The sequence below is a fragment of the Parus major genome, chromosome 13, assembly GCF_001522545.3.
Source record: "Parus major isolate Abel chromosome 13, Parus_major1.1, whole genome shotgun sequence".
NCBI lineage: Eukaryota > Metazoa > Chordata > Aves > Passeriformes > Paridae > Parus > Parus major.
The window spans coordinates 15,155,724-15,177,514 of NC_031782.1; the positions used below are offsets into that span (position 1 = coordinate 15,155,724).

Genomic DNA, 21,791 nt, shown 5'->3' on the forward strand with positions numbered 1-21,791 from the left:
GGCTGCTCTAAGGGTCATTTCAAGCCATAAAACACACCCCTAATCCCTCAGCTCCGTGCAGCAGCTACAGAAGATCGCAGGCATCAGCAGAGCAGCCGCTCCGCCTGCCTCACCCGAGCATCCTTCATCACAGCGAGCACCACAGAGCTGCTCAGCCCTCCAACAGCTTGGGAAATCCTCTCTCCACACCATCATCCAGCATCAAGTGCCCTCGGGGATCCGTGCTTGCCGCCAGTACTCCCAGCTAGTGCTGAGCACCAGGAAAACAGCCTGGATGCCAGAAGCCTGCATGTCACCAGGAATGGACTGACAGAAATCGTCTCCTCACACGTCACAGCTCCCCCACACAGATGGAGTGTGCTGCTGCAGATCAGAGGCAGGGCTGGGCACTGCCAGTTTCTGTCCTTGTGGATCTAACACCTCTGCTGGGAGCTGAGCTTGGCTGGGAAATATTCAGAATGAGGTGGCCACCCAAGGAGAGACAGCACTCTGCTGGCTGATACTCTGCAGGTCTTTTGCAGACCCTTTCCAGGAACAAGGCAGGTGGCCTCCAACCCCAAACACCAACTCAGATGCCCCCAACTGCATAGAGAACCCCTGCAGGGTCTGCTTCCTTTATAGCTGCGTCTGCCAGACCTACATAGGAGCAGCTGGCACAGGGACAGCCCTGCCATGGACTGTGCTCAGGTGCATCAGTGATGGGCACTGGAGAGAGAGGAGGCTTTTGTTTCCATTTCAGGTGATTTCTGGGGCTGACACACTGTTGGGAACCCAGCACACCAGCAGTTTTTGCCTGCTTCCTAGAAGAGCATGCAAAGCAGCATCCTTCCTGCTTGTCAGGCAGGGAATCACAGCGTGGGGATGTGAAGGAGCTTTCCTGTGATCAGTGGCACAGATGGGACCAGGTCTCCAAGCACAGCCCCCTTGCCTGCACTGGTTCCCTCCAGAGCACGAAGCCACACAAACACCCCTGGCTGCAGTGAGTGTGCCCAGCACCCTGCACAGAGAGCAGAACCCAGCCAGAACATCCCTGTGCTGGAATGGGCTGGGTGTGCCACAAAGCTCCCTCTCTGGAACATGGTCCAGGTGATGGAGACCAGGCTGCACAGAGGAGTTACTGATCACAGCACACCTCTCCTGGGCTGACACCCAGCACTGCCTCAGCACGTGCTGTGCCTCACCCAGTGCAGCCCATCCCTTCTGGCATGGAGCCATCTGGGGAGCTGCAGAACCAGCAGCTGCACCCCAACCCTGCTGTACATGCAGGCATGGCCTCAGGGACCCCCAATCCTTCCCCTCAGTGCCCACAGCACCCTGCAGTGAGGCTCTGTCTGCAAGGCTCTGCAAGAAGGACTTTTGAGTGATCCTCTGCCCATCATCACCCCAGCTCTTGTAGGTACAGAATAATTCCTATTTCCCATCCAAACCATCCTACATCTACTGCTATACCCTAATGTTCAAAACCCTCAAAGCCTTTTCCAGAATCTCAGCTGCATCTGAGCCTCCCAAATCCACCAGAATACCAGACCCCTACTAGGTTTTCCCCTCCTTCCTTGTAACCCTACTTGAGCATCACCTGACCTGTGGGTTCTGCAGCATTTGCCAGAACTTGCTGTTGCTGTTGTGCCTGAACGTCCAAGAAAGAACAACAGCCATGCTACAAAGCAACAGCCATCCAGCCTCTTGTGTCCCCCACACCAGGAGGACCAACTTAAATCACCAGCCTAGGCAGAAAGTGCCACAGAGGAGCAGTCCTGGCGTAGCCCAGACCTCCACCCCATCTGCACCCCATTTAACTGACACCAAGACATCTTCTGGGAATGCTCAAGGTCAGGCATCACTGGGTGATGGAACACTTGTTTGGTGTTTGGCCCATCAGCAGGGCTGAGTGTGTGGCTGTTGGAATGGGCCTCCTCCTACCTGCACACCAAGAGTGCCAAGACAATCCAGGAGCTGCAGGAAGGACCTGGCAGGGAAACTCCTCCAGCTCCTTCTTGCTGCCTCAGCTCTGCATATTTGGGGATGTGTCTGTGGGATTCAGGCTCTCCAGTGCTGTAAGAAAGGGTCTCCAGGTCTTCTCAAAGCTGTCCATGCCAGGTACCCCAAGGTCAGAAATTTCTGCTTCATTCAATAGAATTCAACAGAATGACCAGGTTGGAAGAGACCTCCCAGATCATCGAGTCCAACCCATGCCCTAACACCACAACTAGACCATGGCACCCTGTGCCACATCCAGCCTTTTTTTAAACACATCCAGGGCTGGTGAGTCCCATCACCCCATGAGAGGAGTCCCTGATGTTCCCCAGATCCCACCAGCCTCAGCAGGCAGATCCCCATGGAGGGCTGGGGCTGAGCCAAGCTGGCAGCCAGGCTGGGAAGACAGATCCTTCTCCCAGCTGAGATACAGGGAGAAGGTGGCTGAGACCCCACATGGCAGAGGAGTTTCCCAGAGATGCTGGTGGCTTCAGCTGCACTCCCAGCACGTGCCAGCCTGGCTGAAGGCTGAGAGCAGCCATGGGGAGACTCAGCCAAACACATCCACACTCCTTCTCTCCTCTGCACCAAGACACAAGGAAGGGCAGCTGAGGAAGGCTGGAGGGGAGCACCTAGAGCAGCAGGTCCAGACAAGGAGCATTCACTCCTACCCTCGCTGTTACTACCATCCCATGGACCCCTGTGGAAGTTCCAGAAGGCATCCTGACCTATGGATCATGCTCCCTGTCACGCTCCCAGGGCTAATGAGTTTTTTGCTAATCACACACCCACACACCTCTGCATAATGGGAAAGGCCACGTCCCACTGGCACAGGCTGGCAGTAAAGGCTGTGCCTGATGCTGACCTCCCCTTGGTTTGTCCCAAGGCTGCCCACCCTGGGCAGAGGGAGCGGCCGGTGCGGCAGCGGGAGCCAGGGTCCGGCGGGGACAGGCTCCAGCCAGGGCAGCAGCCAGGGCTCGTGCATGGCTGCCAGCTTTGAGACAGCCCAGAAAGCAGACCTAATTCCAGTCCCTACCCTCCTGCCAAGCCATCTGCCTGCCCTGAGACCACCGAGAGGCTCCTGAGCAACGTTTCGTCATTACCGGGCCATTACAGAAAGTGGATGAGCAGTGATTGATTATAATGAATGCAAATACCTGCCTTCCGACCCCAAATTGGCACGACCTGACTAGCTCTCCCACTAAGTAGTACAGTGTGTCCTTCCACAGGCTCTGCAGAGCATTCCCATCCTCCTCAGCCTTTCCACCAGCCATCAGGCACAGCACTGCCCATCTAGACCTGCCCTAGAAAACCATCACATCCAAGATCTGCTTTCCATCAGCCCTGGGGCTCTGCTCTCACCTGCAGATCCTACAGGCTCATTTCCAGCACCTGAGCCCATTGGGAAGGCTTTCCCAGAGTTCTCACCTTCATCAAGAGGGCAAGGGACAGGGAGAGAGAGAGAGGGGGAAAGCAGGGTGGGAGCTGAGTGCTCAGTCACAAGTGTGACACATCCCTGCTCGTCAGGCAGGTATGTCCCATCCAAGAGCAATGCTGTGCCCAGGGACAACAGCAGCCAGCTCTGCTCCAGGAGGTGACCAGAGATGAAGTATTATTCCTGCAAAACCAGAACACATGCTATAGCCTGCAAGGATGAACTCAGTTGCCCTCCAGGGGCCAGCAAACACAGGAATACAGGAAAGGAAGGCACTGTCCTGCTGCAAACAATGGGTGTGGGGCAGGCAGGGGTTCCAGAGAGAACCACTGTGGCCACCAACTGCAACAAAGAGAATTCAAGGACTGTCCAGGCCAGGGAGAGTTGCTGTGGACAGAAGAACCTTGTCCCTGAGCTACAACATTTGAGATACAAATCGTGTGCTCCCCTCTAGGACAAATCTTCTGGGGTACCTTATATTTTCCATCCTCCAGACTGGCCAGGGTCTTACCCAGGGTGGAGCTGGACCACGGGGATTCAAGAGCAGTTTTGACTCGCCCTTCAGCCCTGCCTTTGCAGCACACAGCCCAGCCCCAAGCTGCAGCAGCCAGGCTCTGGGAGCACGGTCATTCAGCAGAGAAAGAGCAGCACAGTGATTCATCTTCCTTTTGATCTCTAGCCTACCCTTGCAGGCTCAGTGCTCTGTCCCCAAAACTTTGGGTAGTTAGCGGACCTCTCCCCCCGGAGGGAGCCGGTTTGTGCCGAGAGGTGCCGGCGCCTTCGGGGGTTCGATTGCCGCACACCCCGTTCAGCAGGCAAGCAGACGCCTGGCTGCCAAAGTTTCCAGGGAGATGAGCTTCCTCCAGAGCCTCCCCTCGCCGCACGCATCCGCCGAGCCCCCGCCGAGGACAGGCGTCCTGTGCCATCTGCGCCGGACAGAGCAGCTCCCAGCGCAGAGAACACCTCGCCAGGGAGCGGGGCACAGCCTCCGCCTTCAGCGGCACCACAGGGCTGTCCAGCGCTTGGGCAGGGGGGAACTCGCATCCTGGAAACCTCCTGTGAGCAGCACAGAGGGGCGGGATGTCCTGGCACCCGGCCCAGCTGCCACCAGCACCGGCAGCGCTGGCCGGGCTGCGCTCAGGGCACGGAGCGGGCACGGAGCACCCACAGGAGCTGCCAGACAGCCCCGGCACCTCCCGGCTCAGCGGAGGCTCTTCCTCACCTCCCAGCACTTTGTCGCTCAGGCTCCTCTGCAGTGAGAATTCCTCAGACGACCAGAGTCGCCCACGGGCTCGCAGCCTCCCAAACCTGCTGCCCCCATGGATCAGTCTCCCGGAGCTGCTCCTGGCCCAGAGCCTCACTCAGCTCTGGGCTCCTCCCCGCATCTGCACCCTCACCTGCCCTGGGCCAGCACAGCTGACCTGGGGAAGCCCAGATGCCAATCCAGGACCAGCGCGGCTCTCATTTACACTCAACAGCGTCACACATTGACTCAGGAGGGGAATGGAGATGAGGCGACTTCAGCAGCAGCATCCAGCGCCCCAAAGCTGGCAAAGCAGCAGCCGCTCTGCGTGGGAGCCGTGTCACATGCGCAGGGGAACCGGCCACCCCCTCCAGTCTGCTGGGAGAGGCACCCTCAGCCCAGCAGCACGGTACCTAAACCCATCCCTTGCGGCACTTTGCAGCAGATTTTGGGGTGTGTCAAGCGCCTGAAGGCTCCAGGCCCCGGTGCCCATGTGCATCTTACAGAGCCCGAGGGAAGCAGGGAGCTCAGCTGCGGCAGAGCATGGCTCCCTGTTTGCCTGGTGATGCAGTTTATTGCCTCTGTGCTCCCAAGCATGCACCAGTTTCTGATCCAGGTCCAAACCCAAGTCAAGGTGTCGCCTGTGATTTAGAAAGGGCGTTCTGCCTCAGGGCCCATATCTAAGGGCTGTCAGCTGGCAGAGCACAAAGAGCCACCAAGCAGCAGCTGGGGCCAGGGGCTGGGCATGAAGTGGCCCTAGACAGAGAAATCAGCACTGCTGGGATCACTCAGGAGCTGTTTCAGTCTCGTCTTACTCATGGAGATCCTTGGGGAGATGTTTTATTTAGTCAAACATTTCTGAAAAGGGGGACTGGGAAACTAACCAGGCTTTGCTCCACTCATGGCACATGCCTGGGAGGGGAAAATCTCTGTTGTGTCAGGCACCACTGAAGTCACTCGGACCTGCAGCTTCAGCCGAGCAAAGTTCCAGTGGCCAGTTCCTGGATGGCTCATTTGGGAGACAGGGAGCTGACCTGGCCAAGAGGATCCATCCACCCCAGGTCCTCTCCAGACCAAATCCTGTATGGGAGGATTTAGGAGAGCACCCAGAATTGTGCCACCCTTTGCGAGAGGTCAAAGCTGGCTGCAGCACAGTGACCATTCCCCATCTGCAGAAGCTCAAGGCAACAAGGAAGCAAGTTTTTGCTCTTCTGCAAAGCCAAGGAAGTGTGATTTTCTGAAGGTGGTGAGAAATCGTTTCAGACAGCTCTAATTAGCAAGGTGGTGTGTGAGAAAATCCAGCTTTACTGCTCCGTGCTCCACAGCTGTCCTGGGATGAAGGGAGAGTACCGTCACCAGCGGCTGGAGCCCACCCACACCCCTCCCCTGTGCCTGCCTGGCTTGGAGTGAGTCCGATGATCTGCAGGATAGTGAAGAGGGATATTTTTGCATGAGCTGCTGGTCCAAAGTTGCCAGTGCTATTTCAGGCAGCAACACCTACACTGTAATCCAGAGGGCTGTATTTTCCAGCGGGCTCTTCAAAATCCTGCCTCCCTCCTCCCCTCACAGGCCAGCTCTAACCAACCTGGCTCCAGGATAAACAGCTCCAGCATTATGTGGCCACCGAGGCCAATGCCACAGCCCCAGCACATTCCTGATTCCCACTGGGACCAAGACACCTTTGGGCTGGAAATAAAATAAATACCTCATCTCACAAGAAGTACCAGCTACAACAACAGGTCCTCTGCCTGCAAATCCTCCCAGGGATCTGCCACCACCAGATTACCTGCCCAGGCTAAGCTAGCTAATCCTACAGGCGAGTTGCAGACCTCGTCCTGGAGCTCAGCAGCGTTTTCGGTGAGGTGCTTCAGGAGATGTACAAGCTCTAATTAAAGCTACTTTGCAACTCGCTGCATATGGAGGCAGGAGGGCGTTTGTATCTCTGTGAAAGCAGAAATCAGAGCCTGGACAGGTTAAATCCCCACTCTCCTGTGTACAAAATCCTGTGCACATAAATCTTTTGCACAGAAAGAGGGGACTCATACAGAGTGGGAAGCAGATGCTGACACAAGCTACCCCAAAAGACCAGGAGGATGAGGACCACAACCCCCTTTCTGGATTCAGACCAGGATTTGTTCCAGTGGGGATAATGTCACCAGCTCCTTCACCAGCGAGAGCCAGCACCGTGTTTTGCACCTATTTCCTCCTCCTTGATCGGTGCGTGTAGGCACAAAGGAGATATGAGACCATCCAAAATTAAGGAGCTAGGAGATAGAAAGAAAAGAGACAGGAGAAGCAATGGCAGGAATCGTTATATAACAGTATAAAAAAACCAAAACAACAATACACCCAGTGCAGAAGAGGTTTTAAGTGGACAAGTGGGTGGTGAGACCTGCAGGATGCCAGGCCCCAGGACCAGCCGCTCCCTGTGTGCCAGGGGGATGAAAACCATGGCTGGGCAGAGCTGCAGAGGCTGCACCCCTCTGGGGTCTGCAGGTGGGGAAGTTCCAACCTCCAGAGGGTGCCCAGCAGTGAGATGGCTGAGGTGAGAATCCCCCTCCCTGGATCTCTGCTCAGGGGGCACACACAGAGCAGCCCAGCTGAGACCCCACACACACCAGGCACTCAGACTGGCATTCCTGCTCTGTCCCCTGCACCCCAGACCATCCTCCTCTCACCTCAGTCCTCCTGGCTCTGCTCAGAGAGGGTCTGGGTCCCATGCAGAGTCTCAGCACCCACTTTCTCTCCTCTGAGTGAGATGTGCAAACAGCAGAGACTGCTCCTTGGACAGAGACATGGATGCTCCCATCACAGGTCCAGTCCTGCACCGCATCCCGGACCTCGGCAAGCAGCAAGAGCAGGAGACACACAGCATCTTAGCCAGTGAGAAGGAGATGAATCACTGGAAAACAGACCCAGGCACAGAGCCAGAGCAGGGAGAAGATAGTCCTGTGAAGCCTCCATCTTTGGGAGTGGGGGGATTGGAGTGATCAGAGCCACAAGGCTCTCCCTTCCTGCTCAGAAGTGACCCCAGCATCTGTCCCCCAGCTCCGTAACATCCCTCACACAGCTGCAGCCCAGCTGTCCCTCCGTGTGCACCTTGTGCCTGGACATTCACCCCTGCCAGCTCTGGAGTTCTCACCACCCCTGTGAGCAGCAAGAGTGGGAAATACCCCTGCACTCCAGATCTTCCCTCCCAGCACAAACCACAGGCAAACTGTGGCCTGGTTTCCCAGTTCATACACCTTTCCAGCAGTTCAGGTGTTACAAATAAGAAGATCCTGCCAGGAAAGTCACCTTCAGAAGTAACCTCCCAGCTGAACCAGGAGCATGAAGTGCTCAGGGAACCACCAGTCCAGCAAGCTGAGGCTCCCATTTCATCCTCATCACCAAACCAAACCACAGCTATGATATTTCCCAACCAGCAGATTTTATTTTTTCCTTTGGAATCTGCCATCGAGCTTTGCTGAGACAAGGCTCCCACCAACCTGCAGCGTCCCTCAGCCGGGGAGCCAAATCAGCCCGTCAGCCACACAGAAACAAAAGCATCAGCTCCAAGAAGGTGTCACGACAGAATGACAACCCTTAACTTGTTGTTACATCAGCCCACACATTAACGCTTTGGGCCTGAGCCAGGATGCCACGGAGCAGCCTCCATTCCCCTTAAAGTCAAACCCTGCTGCTCAGAGATGCACAAGTTCAGAATCTTTTTTGATTAAAAAAAATAATAATAATAAAAAAGCAATAAAAGCCACGTACCTTTTGCTGTGTTTTCCCCTGACAATGAGACCACGGTCCTGAGAAATTCCCCCATTTACTTTCCTCTTGTCTCTACCACAGCTCTTTCACTAAATCCTCTCTGTCCACGATGGCCCACATACAGATGCACATGAAATTAGTGTCTCCCAAATTAGTTTTCTCGCACACAGTCCTAGCCCATTTTCCTCAACAACATATTATGATATGCAAGGTTCCACCTTTCTCCCAGGAAATGCAAGCTTCTAAATTTATCTTTCAGATAACTAAAAAAAGAGACAGGTCTGGCTTTGACAATGCAGGGTCAGCAATCCCGAATGGCAGAGAATTTGCCCCAGAAACACGCAGTTAATACCACAACAACAACCACAGAGCAGCACACATATGGTCATTACAGAGCTAAGTATAACTTGACAAAGTACCTTGCTTTTAATGAGGCAAAAGGCCAATTAACCTGATGAGGATGCGGTGTAGTGACATTGAGTGGGGAGCCTGGATTCCCTGGAGATAACACCCTGTACATCCTCGTAACACACCAAACATGAGGGATTCAAACCGCTTCTGAGGGCACGGCATGGCACTCAGAGCTCTCCGGGTTAACACCAGCCTTCCCCCGGTTTTGTGACACAGTATCCAGCATCCAGGCTGGGTGAAGGGCCAGCCGTGCATTTTTGTCAGCTCAGATCCAAACCCTGGGAAAATGCAGGCATTGTCCTCGCCCGGTCCCCACCGCCCAGCCCTTCGCAGGTGTTCACCTGCCAGAGGACAGCAAGGAAAATCCAGGAACAAAAGCAGGGACGCTCCGGCGGGCGCTTCCCGTTGAAGTCATTTCATAACCGCGTTTCCAGAGGTGCTGGAAGAGCAGCACAAGCACCGCACGAGAGCCGTGATGGGAGACACCGAAATGCGCGGAACGAACAAAAGGAAAACCAACTTCCCCCTCGCGAGGCCGTTATTTTGGAAGACGCAAAACTTCCCGGCTCTTAGGGCACACCTGGAGCGCTGCCCCTTGTCCCAGCCCCGCATCCCGGGCCCGGGCCCCTCCGCAGAAGGGAACGCGCCCGGGGCGAGGGTCCCGGCCGGAGACACCGGAGCCCCCGCAGGCCGGCGGCTCTCTCGGGCAGGGCTGCCACGGCCGAGGCTCCCGAGGGGAGCGGTACCGGGGCTCTGGGACCGCGCTGGGACCGGGGGCTCCCGCTCGGCACCGCCGAGCTCCGGGCGGCCGCGGGCTGCGGGCGCTCCCCGCACCGGGCTCGGGGCTGCGCTGCTGGCACCGCGCCGGGCCGGGGCTGCGGGACCTTGAGCCGGGCGAGCGAGGAGCCCCGGGGCCGGGGGATGGGGGGAGCGCGGCTGCGGCGGCCGGGCCGCGCGGAGCGCATCGTATCGCATCGCACCGCACCGCATCTCATCGCATCTCATCGCATCGCATCTCCCACGGTGCAGGCGCGGCTCCCGGGGCCCACCGGAGGTGAAGTGTGGGGGCCATCGCCGGGCACCTGTCCCCCCACCCAGGTCCGAGCGATACGGACCTGTCGCCCCCCGGCTGCCCGGGACACGGGCCAGCGCTCCCCGCCGCCGCTCCGCCATCGCCCCCCGCCGCCCCCCGCCGCCGCGGCGCGGCCCGTACCGCAGTCGGCGCAGAGGATCCGCGCCACGTCCCGCTTGAGGTTCTTGCCGCTGGTGTCGAGCGGAGCGAAGGCGGTGCGGAAGACGAGCGGCTCCTCGGTGGGCTCGAGGAAGAAGATGTAGCGGTGGTTGCGCTTCACTTTGAAGCAGGGCGCCTTGGAGCCCACGCTGATGAGCTGCTCCCGCTGCAGCCCCCCGCTGTTGAGGGGCCACAGGTCGAGCACCTTGACCAGGACCCCCCCGGCGGGCCCGGCTCCGCGGCTGTCATTGCCGCCGGCGGGGGGGCCCACGGACTGCACCTTGCCCTCCAGCACCACCGCCGCCGTGTACGCCTGGTCCTGCACCGACTTGAGGCTGGGCGAGTAGCAGGCGAGGGAGACGCCGAAGAGCAGCATGGAGAAGCCGGGCGCCGGGTCGCGCCTCATGCCGCCGGCTGCCGCTCGCTGCCCGCCGGCCCTGCGGCGGCGGCCGGGCTGCGGGGCCGGGCTGCGGGGCTGCGGCGCGGCGGGCGCGGCGGGGCGGAGCGGAGCGGCGCGACGCGGGGCGGCACGGCACGGCACGGCACGGCACGGCACGGCACGGCACGGCACGGCACGGCACGGCACGGCACGGCACGGCACGGCACCGGCACCGGCACCGGCACCGGCACCGGCACCGGCACCGGCACCGGCACCGGCACGGAGCGGCACAGCACCGGCACGGAGCGGCACAGCTCGGCACGGAGCGGCACGGCAGGGCTCGGCACGGCACCGGCACGGCCTGGCGAGGCAGCGGCAGCGGCACAGGCACTGGCACGGCGCGGGGAGGAGGCGGGATGCTCCCTCAGCTGCCCCTGCCCCCGGGATGCTGACCCCCGCACCCCCCCGGAAAGGTGATTCCCTGCCCGGGGACTCCCCCACCGGGGATGCCCGATGCGGAGGGGATCCCCGCGTCCCTGGGGGTCCTCGGGGACAGAGGCAGACCGCGTTGTCTCCATCCGGCCGTGGAGCCAGCCCCTCGGCAGGCCCCCAGGCGTTCGCAGAGACTCCCCAGAGGCAACCCAAGATGCGCTCATTTGGGGGCGGCCGCGGGTGACATGGGGGTTCCGCGATGCGCAGGGCCCGGGAGCCGGGGATTTCTCTTTGCCCGATGGTTTTATGGAGCTGGGAGATTTGTGCCCGAGATTCCCTGCACACCTGAAGGGAAGGCATTAACATAGAGACAAACGGAGCACGCAGCGGCCGGGGAGACAAAGCCGCCTTTCATGCTCTGTTCCTGCTGCCTCTCGTTAATAAACAAATGCTTTTTTCCCTGCAGTGGCTTCCAGGAGGAGTCGCTTTAAGCTCCGAAAGGTGCTTGTTGGGGTTTATTTTCGAGGCTGATCCTGAAGCATCTGCACTCCCAAAGCCTCGCTGCCCAGGCAGTGCGGAAGGGAGCTGAGATGCTCGATCAGCAGCAGCGGGGGATTTTGGGCTTGTTGTAGCACTGGATTCTGCGTTGAAGGGGAGCGGCCATAGTCCCATCCCACGGCGGTGACCCGGCGGCAGGAGGGCTGGGCTCAGCCTGGCACAGCCGATGGCTCCGGGCACAGGCTGCAATGGCCCCGGGGGCCTTTAGAGCCCCCAGCCCTCAGCAAACCTCAAGAGATGACAAGAACTGTGTCTTTGAGCCCATCGGTGAGAGCAAAGGAGCACAAATGGCAGGATCGGGATTTGCTTTCCATTTAACATAGCACGGCCAGAACCATCAGGAATAAATGGGAAGGGAGCAGAGCCGCTGTGCCCAGCCCAGCCCAGGCATGGGGTGTAGGCTCTCCTCGTGTTTCCCGGCTCGGGGCAGGAGCCAGCGTTGTCCCAGCGCTGGCACACGAGGGCACAGCCCCAGCACACACTCCCAGGCTCTGCAGCCATGGGCTGCCGTGGCTCCTGCTGCTCTTCCCCTCTCTGGGAATGCTGACAGAGCTCAGACAGCGTTGCCATTGCAGGGCCGTGGTGCACCGGGAGCCCCGCAGCACGGCAGGGCTCGGGGACCGTTTACTTCTTGTACACATTTCCTCCTGCTGAGCGTGGTTTTCTGTGTTTTATCGGTCTCAGATGTTTCTGAAGGCTCTGTCTTTTCCCCGGATCGGTGACCACTCAGAGCTGCAGAGGAATGCAGGTGGAGGTAGGAGAGATCAGAAGTGTTTCCCATGGCAGAGGGAAGAACAGCATTTTAGATTCAGGAAGCTGCTCGGAGGAGCAGGGAAACCACCTGACTTCTCTCTTCTTTTGACATAAATCTCTGTGGAATTTCCCTTTTCCCTATCATTTTGCTCAGACAGCAGCTGAGTTCTGCCTGAGAAGGAGGGAGATACCTGATAGCACCACTTGATCTGGAGCTCACCTGTTCTATACCCTGCCCCTCACCAGAAAGGGCACTTTCATGCCCAGGCAGCTGAGCTGCTAATCCTTGTCTGTTTTTGCAGGCTGAAATCCCAGCAGGACCACAGTGGTTCTCCTGCTGAGAAATTCAGTGCAAGATTCCTGTGAGGCCTCTGGGACAATTTTGAAAAATGTGGGTTTTCTTTGTCTCTGGGGCATTTTGAAGTCCAGAACACTTAACCTCAAAAAAGGGCACTGGTCACATCTCCTTCTAGCAGTATTTCCCCTGTTGTTCAGCCTAACTCTTGTGAAGTCAACTAGTTTTCATCACTTGAGACACCTGTTTTTCTTTTATCATTTCAGAAATGGTTTAGGACTAAATCCCTCTTTCCCTTTTATGCTGTTCTTACCATATAAATGTATTTTCTATAGGTCCTTGGGCATTTTGACATATGAAATAAATAAAGCAAGGCCGTTGGTGCAGTTACCAGAGCAACCTGAGCACTGGCTTTGACAGAATGAAGCCTAAATAACCTATTTCAAAAATATTTTCCTTCAATTGAGGGTAACTGTTGGCAAGGAACCCAGGAGGTCTGTGGTCTGCTTTAATTTATCCAAAGCCCATCTCTCCCCTAACTCCCTGCTGTGAAAACCCATCACATTTGCCATCCTGGCAGAGAGATGGAGATTCTGAGCTCAGCCTGGATTCCACCCTGTCTGGAGGAGCCCAGAGTTCAGCAGATCCATCAGAGGTTTTCATTCCTCAGGAAAATGCTGTGGGGGCTGGTTTTTCTTTTCCCTCCTTTAATTTTGTTCCGGCAGTTTCCCAGAGATGCCTGAAAACAAAGCACCTCTCAGGTCTCTCCTCCTCTCTGCCAAGGGAGCTCCTGGCACAGAGCCCTGCCTGGTGCAGATGCCACACAGGGCAGTGTCCCAGTGTCCCTCCCTCCTCCAGGGAGCCCTGCAGCTCTTCTGCAAGGACACATGTTGACCTCCAGCAGCACAGGCAGGCTGTCCTTCCTCAGCATCCTCCACAGGTTGCAGATGCTCAGCCTCTTCTGTGCCAGTTGAAGATCTGCTCCTGCAAATCCCACGTGGGGCTTTGGGTGCAAGGAGGAACAAAGCACAGAGTCCCAGAACATGCTGAGCTGGAAGGGGAACCATCGAGTCCAACACCTGGCTCTGCACAGGACATCCCAACAATCCTACCCTGTTCCTGAGAGCATTCTCAGGAAATGTTCCTGGAGCTCTGGCAGCCTTGGGGCCATTCCCATTCCCTGGGGAGCCTGGGCAGCGTCCCCCAGCACCCTCTGGGGGAAGAACCTTTTCCTGATACCCAGCCTAACCCAGGTCCAGCCATTCCCTGGTGCTATCCAGAACAGGGCTGTGCTAAGCTCTTGCCCATTCCAGGCAAGCCTCAGAACCATTCATGCATTGCAAGGGTGTCCCCCCACCTCCCACAGCTCTTCCCAGCACCAGCTCTGTCCTGGCTCCCTGCAGGGAGCCTGAAGCCCTGCTGGTGTGAAGATGACAAATACAGGAGACACCATCCCATACCCCAGCCAAGGGAACATTGCTTTCCCTCCACAGGGGACATTCTTTCCCTTCAACAATCAGGTGTTTCACAAAAGGCAACAAATCCACTGCAGCCATTTTTTCCCACCTCCATGTCTTCTCTGGAGGTGGGAGAAAATTCAAGAATTTGGTTTGTTCAGTTTGGGGATGCCCAGGGAGAGAACCAGTGCCTGCCAGCCCTTCACCAGGACACACCAGACTCCTGGCACCAGGGGGACACCACCACAGCCTCAGGTAAAATAAGAAAAGCAGGTGATGAATGATGAACACAGGAATTATATGGAAAAAGCAAAGCCCAGCCCTCAACCTGAGACTCCAGTCTGGACACTGACTAACCACAGAATCAGAGGATGGCTTGGGCTGGAAGAGACCTTAAAGATTATCTAATTCTACACCCCTGTCCTAGGCAGGGACACCTTGCACTACATCAGGCTGCTCAGAGGACCAGGGTCAAATAAGCCACATCTGCCAGTTCCTCCAGGTAGTAAAGAATCAAAACAGAGAGTGACCTCCAAAATCTCCTATTCCATTTGCCTTGCCACTTGTCCCAGGCTCCAGGGAGTAGTGTGGCTGCAGCAAAGGAAACCAAGACCCCTCTCAGAACTCCTCCAGCAGCAATGCAGCCATGGGCACAGTGGTCTTTTGGCTTCCCCCACAGTGTTCCTACATCTCCTGCCTGTTAATGTCACCCTCCAGGGCAGGGGAAGGCAGAGCTGAGGGCTGTAGCTGTAGGCTCAGTGCTGTCTCCCCAAGAAATGGAGCATCCTGGCACAGAGGCCTGATCCAGCTACCCATCCTTCCCTCAGCTGGGAGAGCATCAACCCACTGTAATTCCAAACAGTCCAAAGAAAAGTTGAGAACATTTGCTGTAGGGAGAAAAAGCAGGACTTTATTATGATGAAACCCACCCCAAAATACCTTTTATCTCTTGCCACATGGTGATCAAAGGGAAAAAAATCAAGAGCAAGTGGTTTCCTCCACCTGGGAGAGAAGTTGTTAGGGTTCCCTCCATCTCCTTTGTGACATATTCACCTAGGCAGCAGGAAGAAAAAAAAGCTACTCATCCTTCAAGGAAATGTGTGCTTCTTTTATTTGCTGCCCTCCCCGAGAAACTCATTCACTCCTTGTCCACCCACACGAGCAGGAATGATGAATGAAAAACAAACCATAAACAATTCAGCCTTCCCTTTTTCCTCCCAGCCTTCCAATGAAATGTTCCAAGCCGTGCCTTAGCACCCAGATTTTGCCCGCTGATCATTCCCATCGCGTGCCTTGGCTCGCTGTGCCGCTCACACGCCGTTCCTTGGATACAGACAGCTGCATCCAACACTTTTGTCAGCAGCTCCAGCTCCAGGAGGGCTTCACTCAGGGTGGAGGAGACGGGAGCCTCTGTAGGTCAGCACTGCCCACAAGCAGAGGATCCCTGAGGTGGGACTGGCAGAGGTGGAGGATCAGCGAGGCAGCTCTTCTTGTCCCCCAGGAGGACAGTGGTGCTGAGATGTGTCACCAGAGTGACGACACAGCGTGCAAAATGGCACCAGTGGGAGCCATGCTCCCCACAGGATGGTGTATCCCAGTCTCCAGCCCTCCAGTGAGATCCCTCCATCCCAGAGATTCTCCCCAGGCTGGATTTCACTGCCAGCCACTCTGATTTCCTCTCTGTGTCTCTCTCCCTTCTCTCCACACAACCTCCTTACACCCCCCTGTGTATTAAATAACAATTGCAGTCGTACCAGGGTATCAGGTATGTCTGTGCACCTCTGAATTCCCTTCATAGGCAAAGTCCCGTCCCACTTTTGCCTGTTTTGTGTATTTTTATGTAAAAATATGCTGAGTGGGTGTATGCCTTATTACATGTGTAGGAAGCATGGGCAATGAGGACTTGAGATAGCACCACAATAATAGAGAGGGACAAGGCTCTTTGGCTGGCTTTGCCCTTGATCCCCTCTTTAAATATAATTTGCCACTGTAAGACAAGAGACCCTCTCCAAATGACTTCTGAGATGCAGGAGACCATTTCTGCAGCACCAAGTTACTGCCTGTGGCTGGAAAATGCCCTTGATATTACAGAAATGGTAACTTGTTTAATAGATCCAAATAAACAGGAAAGCCCAGGAGCTCAGGTGGCAGCATCTGAGCCCTGTACTGAGAGGTGCACAGACCTTAGAGCAAGGCTAAATATAGGCCTCACAAACCAGAACAACAGAGCTTTTACTGAGAAGATAATCAAGCCCTGGAGGAAACTACACAATATAAAGCTTAGATTTAAAATAAATGTGAAATGAGTTGGTGGATTCGGGACTAGCTCCTTATGGAGAAGTTTTCACATCAGAAAAAAATCGCTTGATGAAATGGGCTCTTTAATTAGCAGTTTCAGCAAGAAGCTGGGAGGATTGGAAGGGTTCTGGAGCCTCATCCCTCACCTTTCCATCTTGCCCTTTGCAAGGAGAGCTGGGATCAGGGGAGGGTTGGACTGTCCCAGGCTGCTGCTTGGGACTGAAGAGGAGCCCTGTTTGTTCTCCTTGTCCTTTCCCAAGAACATCCTGCACTCTCCAAAAGCAACAGCCAGGGCAGCAGGTGCTGAATCCAGGCAGGAAATCCACAGCCTGGGCCTGGGCACAGGACAGTCCAGGCTCTCATCCTGCACCCACCAGAGGCCAGGCTGCAGCCACCTGGGACTGTCCAAACCAGCTCTCAGGTAGCCAGATCCCAAATGCAACATCCCAGCTGAGATGCCCAGGGAGGGAGGCTGGATCCCACCCACCAGGGCACACCATGGCACTGCCATGTCCTCACCCAGCTCTCCTTCAGCCAGCTAAAGAGATGTAAATTCAAAAATAAGACCAAGTTGTTTTTCCTTTTTCTCCCTCATTCTTTCCTCGCATCATATCACTCTGTAATCTTGTGGTTTGCAATTAAATTGTGTCTTTATGTCTCCTTTCTTGAATAAGTTAATGAAAATTACTTTTGCTCCAAGGTAGAGCATGAATGTCTCACTCTGTGCTGAGCATGAGAGCAAGACACGGGGCCCAGGAGGAGCAGAGCTTCCCTGGGGAGTGATGGCTTGAGTTGGACTCCTGAGCCCCCTCAAGCATCCGAGCCTCAAGTTTCAATTTTCAGCTCCATTTTCAGCTCCTTCTCCTCCTTGCAAAGTCTGTGCAACAGCAGTGGGAGGTTACAAGTAGAGCAAGGCAGCTCATCTGCTGCATCTCACTCGTGTGATCCGTGGGCACGCACGTGCATGTGCTGGATCCTCCCTCCTCGGGCACCTCAAGAATCTCCCAACATCTCCAAGGCCACACATCTTTCCCGGTCTGCAGCTCCCTCCTCAGCCCTTTGCTGAGCACGTCCTGCCTGGAGCTGAGGACACAGGCAGCACCACGTGCATCTGCACTGAGATTAACCCTGCAGGGCCAGGGACAGCAATTTGTATTTCCTCATCCAAAATTCATCACCTGGGAAAGATGCCAGCCCAGCTCTGACAAAACAGAGGATTCAGTGGGAGTCTCTGCTTGCTACAGGAGTGATGGGGCACTGAGATCACCAACACTGACCTGCCCCAGGTAGGACCCAGGGGATGCTGTTCCTGCCTCTCCCTCCTTTCCTGAGGGCTGGATCACACTTAGAGACTCTTTGGGGCAGGCACACGGGCACTGAAAGGAGGGATGATGGGAGATGGACTCATTTAGCCTGTCTGGGAGGAGGTTCAGGGCTGAGTTAATGGCTAAAAACCACCTGGAGGGCAGGTACAAAGGCAACAGAGCCAAAGTTTCCTCAGTGGGGCATGTCACACAGGGCAGTGGCCCTACAGTGCAGCTTGGGAGGCTGAGGGTGAATACCCAGGTGATCTTTCTTTCCCAGGAGCTGGTGTATCCCTAGGAGAGCACACAGCACGGGGGCAGGGGTCCTTCATTGTTTGGGTTGATGAGGCTGAGCCCAGTGAGGCTGTGTTCATCCTGCCAGCAGTCACAGGAGCACCCCAGGGCTCCCACCCCACTGCCCCTCCCAGGACCCTGAGACTCTGGGATAGATGAGCTCTAACCAGTCTGGCACGGCTGTTCCTGAGCCCCCAGCTGGCAGGATAGCCCTGGCTGCCCATGACACAACACACAGCACACCGCTCCCCTTCCAGGAGCCACTGCTCCTTCAGTGGGGCCTGAGTGAGGCACTTCAGAGCAGGGGTCTGGCACAAGCCTCTTGGCTCTGATCTGAGGGGACAGCCTGTCTCTAGTCCCCCAACAAGCCTGGTGCACCCCCATTTCCTCAGGACACTCCCTGGGCTGGGTGGGGGAGGAGATGGTGTGGGGTCTCTCTAGTCTCACTGAGAAATTCCCAATGGAAAAAGGCTTGATAAAATATCTGTTTTAACAGCAGAGTAAAAAGGGAAATATCAAGGGCAAGGAAGCCTTATGCCCCTTCAGCTGCAGGGCACTTGTGCAGCATTGGATGGACCCAGAATGGATTTTCCCCAGTGCTGCACATATCCCTTCCCTGGTTCTTCCTTTTTGGTTCCTCAAGCTATCCTTTTTATTCTGTCTTATTAAGGCAGCTGTTTTATTATGCCATTTGCTGTCAGGCCTTTCATGCTGAGATGCAGAACTAATCCACTCTCACAGGTGCCAGAGCCCCTTTCCTTCCCAGCCCCCTGCACTGCTTTCCCCAGAACAAGGGGCTGTGGCTGCAGACTGTCCCACGAGCCTCCAGCAAAGCCACGTTGCTGATGCTTCTGGGTTGTAAATACTTTTCCTCTCCAGCACAAACCAGTCCCTTACCTGCTCCACACAGACCTGGTGGAATCCCAGCACTGCATCTCCCCACCTGAACCTCGTGGTATTTGCTGAGGAGCTGTAAAACAATTAATTGAATTTAATTATTGAGAGGATGTTCATGTTTCCTGCACACTTACACACCACGTTATCTCAATCACACCAGGGCTGGTCTATAATTCTCTTTTTAATGAGTTCCCAAATTATTCCCATAAGCAATATCCTCAAACCAGCTCCTCTATCTACACATTGTGAGAGGCTGAACCTCCCCTAATGATCTCTGGGGAAGGAGAAGGACTTCTTGCTGTGCTGGGTGCATTCTGTATTGGTGCTAGGCAAGTCCTGCTTTCCACAGCAGCAGGATTTAGGGGAACTGAGGTTTTCTCCTCCTCCTGGTGTGATTCAGTCTAGTGCAGGGATATTGCACAGCCCCATGGAACCTGTGGGTCTAAAAACCAAGGAATTACCTTATAAAAGTGAAGCTGATTCCCTTCTGACACCAAGCCAGAGTGGACTCTGCAGCTGATTTGCTCTGTGAGAAACCAGAGCATGGAAAAATTCAGTACCTTCATCATTTTACTCACAGCATCTTTGAGGAAAAGGAAAAGATATTGCCTCAGTGGTAAGGGTCTGGCTTTTGGACTAAGAGCTTTTCAATTAAACACCTCTTCAGCAAAATCCAAAACACTGAGATGAGTTATGGGACAACTTTTTTTGAGCTGGTTGTCTCATAAAAGACAAGCCACAGAGAGCAGGGATCCCAAGTTCTCAAATCCCAGACAGGTCTCAACAGGACAGAAAGGAATCCCACCCAGGGCCACAATGATGCTCCAGAAAATACCCCCAGAGCAGCTCTGAAAGAGGTATAGGCAAATGTTAAATAATTACTGAATAAACTTTGATACTTTGAGACATTGCCCTGCTACAGTACAACATTTCTTAATGCTGCCCCTGAGAAGCCACTCACAGAAAAGGAATAGTGCCTGACTCTTCCTTGTCCCAGCACCCAGGGCAGGCTCACAGGACTCTGCAGTTGTGAGCTGGGCCTCTCATCACCTCAGAGCTGATCAGAATTAACCCCATCACCTTGTGAATGACAAGTGATTCTGCTGCCTTAAATAACCCCCTCACCACAGTCCATTTTCCTCTTGGGAAAGCTTAAAATGAGAAGCCAAGTTAGCTTTTCTCTTCCTTGAGGTCCAGAAAATGATGGATCATTAAAGGGAGGTATCACACCTATCTCTCAGCTGTGGCAGCCCCCTCACCTCTCATAGGAGGATTGCAAAGCTGGCCATACCTCCATGTATCAGCACAGCACAGACCTTCATCCTCCTTGAAGAACAGCTGTGACTTCCCACCAGGGAAAGCACTGGAGTATGGTTTAAAGAACAGCTTTATCCTCCTGGAAAAGACAGGGAGCAGGTTCTGGTGGATGCCTCCTCCCAGGTGTGGGGCAGGACACCTGGCTGGGCCACAGAAGGACAGGGCAACAGGCAGCCTGCAATACTTGAAGAAAGCTTCAAACACTCATCCTGTGATCCCTCACTCCACAGAATCATACTCAGGTGTCCTGGGGTGACTTTGTGATGCCTGTATCCCAAATCACCTTGTTTATGTTATATATTGAGTTCTGTACCTTTAGGACTGGTTCTGAGAGCAAAGGGGGGAAGAAGAAGCCGCAGTTTGTGTTGAGGAAGAGCCCTCACTGCCCCACATGCTGCTCTGGCCTGTGCTGTCTGCAGCACGGACAGACAGCGGGACACAGCTCTCCTGTGCTCTTAGTTGCTTTTTAGCTAGCTGAGGCAGACAAGTTCCCTGGATTTATTTTTTTTTCCTTTTTCTTGGATCTGTTTAAACCTGCTCTGGACTGCAAACCCAGCCAAACCCCGGGAGCTCACGGCTGTGGCCACCGGGGCCTGGGCCTGGGCCCTTTGCAGTGCTGGAGGGACTGACACGAGACTGAGCGAGCTGAGCTACACCCATGGAAAGGACTTCTCTGGATTTAACATCTCTTCAAACAGCATGAGGTTTTATTGTTTAATATTATTCTTTTTTTTTTTTTTAAATAAACAATTTTTTCCCAGTTTTCTCCAAGGAAATCTTTTTCCCGAACCAGTTGGAGGAGGAGCCGCTTGAATTTGCTTTCTGGAGGGACCCCATTTGGAGGTTTTCTCCCAAATTTCCCTAAACCAGGACATCAGGGATCATCTTGTATCTCCTCTAAACAGGCTTTCTTTGCCACCACAGCCAGTTGCTGTGAACAGCCCCTAATGAGTTGCCTTGCTTGTTCTCATGTTTGCATAATGAGGAGTTTAGAAGTTACAAGCTATAAATTCTTCTGGACCAAAGCTCCCCCATCCTCCAGGCCAGGCCGAGAAGTATCTGTGTAAATAGGTTTGTTTACAGTCAACCAAGTGTTTTCATGCCAGGGACCCGACCAGATTCCTGTCCTGATGATGTGACAGCCAAACAGCATCAGCACCAGCTCCACCAGCACTGGGCTGGTGCCCTGCTTGGATCTGTGCCCATCCCACAGGGCTGTGGGGTCCCTGTCCCACCTGAGGGCCCAACCTGCTGGAGAAAGATCAACCTCGTGGGACACATCACCTGTCTCAGACAGAGTGAGACCAAGCACAAGGGTCAGTGTGAAAACTCACACCCACCTCCAGGAATAGCTTTGGAGGGGGCAATTCCTGTCTCCTGGACCTGCACAGCATTTCCATCCTCCCTGGAGAGCATGGACCTGCTCCCAGGGCAAATCCCTGCTCAGCCTCAGCACCAAGGCAGCTCTGCAAAGCACGGGGGATGAAACACTTCAGAACAAGCTTGGACCAGGGCCAGGCCTGGCCATGAGCCAGAAAGGGGCCAAGAGCACTGTGAGCAGAAAAGGTGTTTATAAACACCTCTCCAAGCCTCCTGCACAGCAAGACAAACTGTGGAAATGCCTTTGGCCCCTTCCTGCTCATCTCTGGCTGGGCTCCACCACAGCTTCCAGGGCATGTTTTTGTCCATTTCTCTTAGAATTGGGAGGGAGGGGAGTTGGAAGAGTTTAAATTAAGCTCCTGTGCCTTTGCTCT

At 55.1% G+C, this 21,791-nt stretch overlaps 1 protein-coding gene and 1 long non-coding RNA gene across 4 annotated transcripts in view; both read right to left on the reverse strand.

Annotated features, from left to right (window-relative positions):
• NRG2 (neuregulin 2) overlaps window positions 1-10,489 on the reverse strand; it is a 154,735-nt gene extending 144,246 nt beyond the window's left edge. For all 3 annotated transcript variants that reach the window (XM_015642021.2, XM_015642018.1, XM_015642020.3), the window contains exon 1: window positions 10,036-10,489. In XM_015642021.2, coding sequence (XP_015497507.1) covers window positions 10,036-10,459 — 424 coding nt within the window. In that variant the 5' untranslated portion in view covers window positions 10,460-10,489. The remainder of the gene's footprint in view (window positions 1-10,035) is intronic.
• Window positions 10,490-14,824: 4,335 nt separating this feature from the next.
• LOC117245118 lies at window positions 14,825-20,499 on the reverse strand. Its single transcript, XR_004499360.1, has 3 exons — window positions 19,182-20,499; window positions 18,721-18,793; window positions 14,825-14,980 (listed from the first exon to the last, which is right to left on the reverse strand). It is a non-coding gene; the product is annotated as an uncharacterized LOC117245118 (long non-coding RNA).
• Between the last annotated feature and the right edge of the window lie 1,292 nt (window positions 20,500-21,791).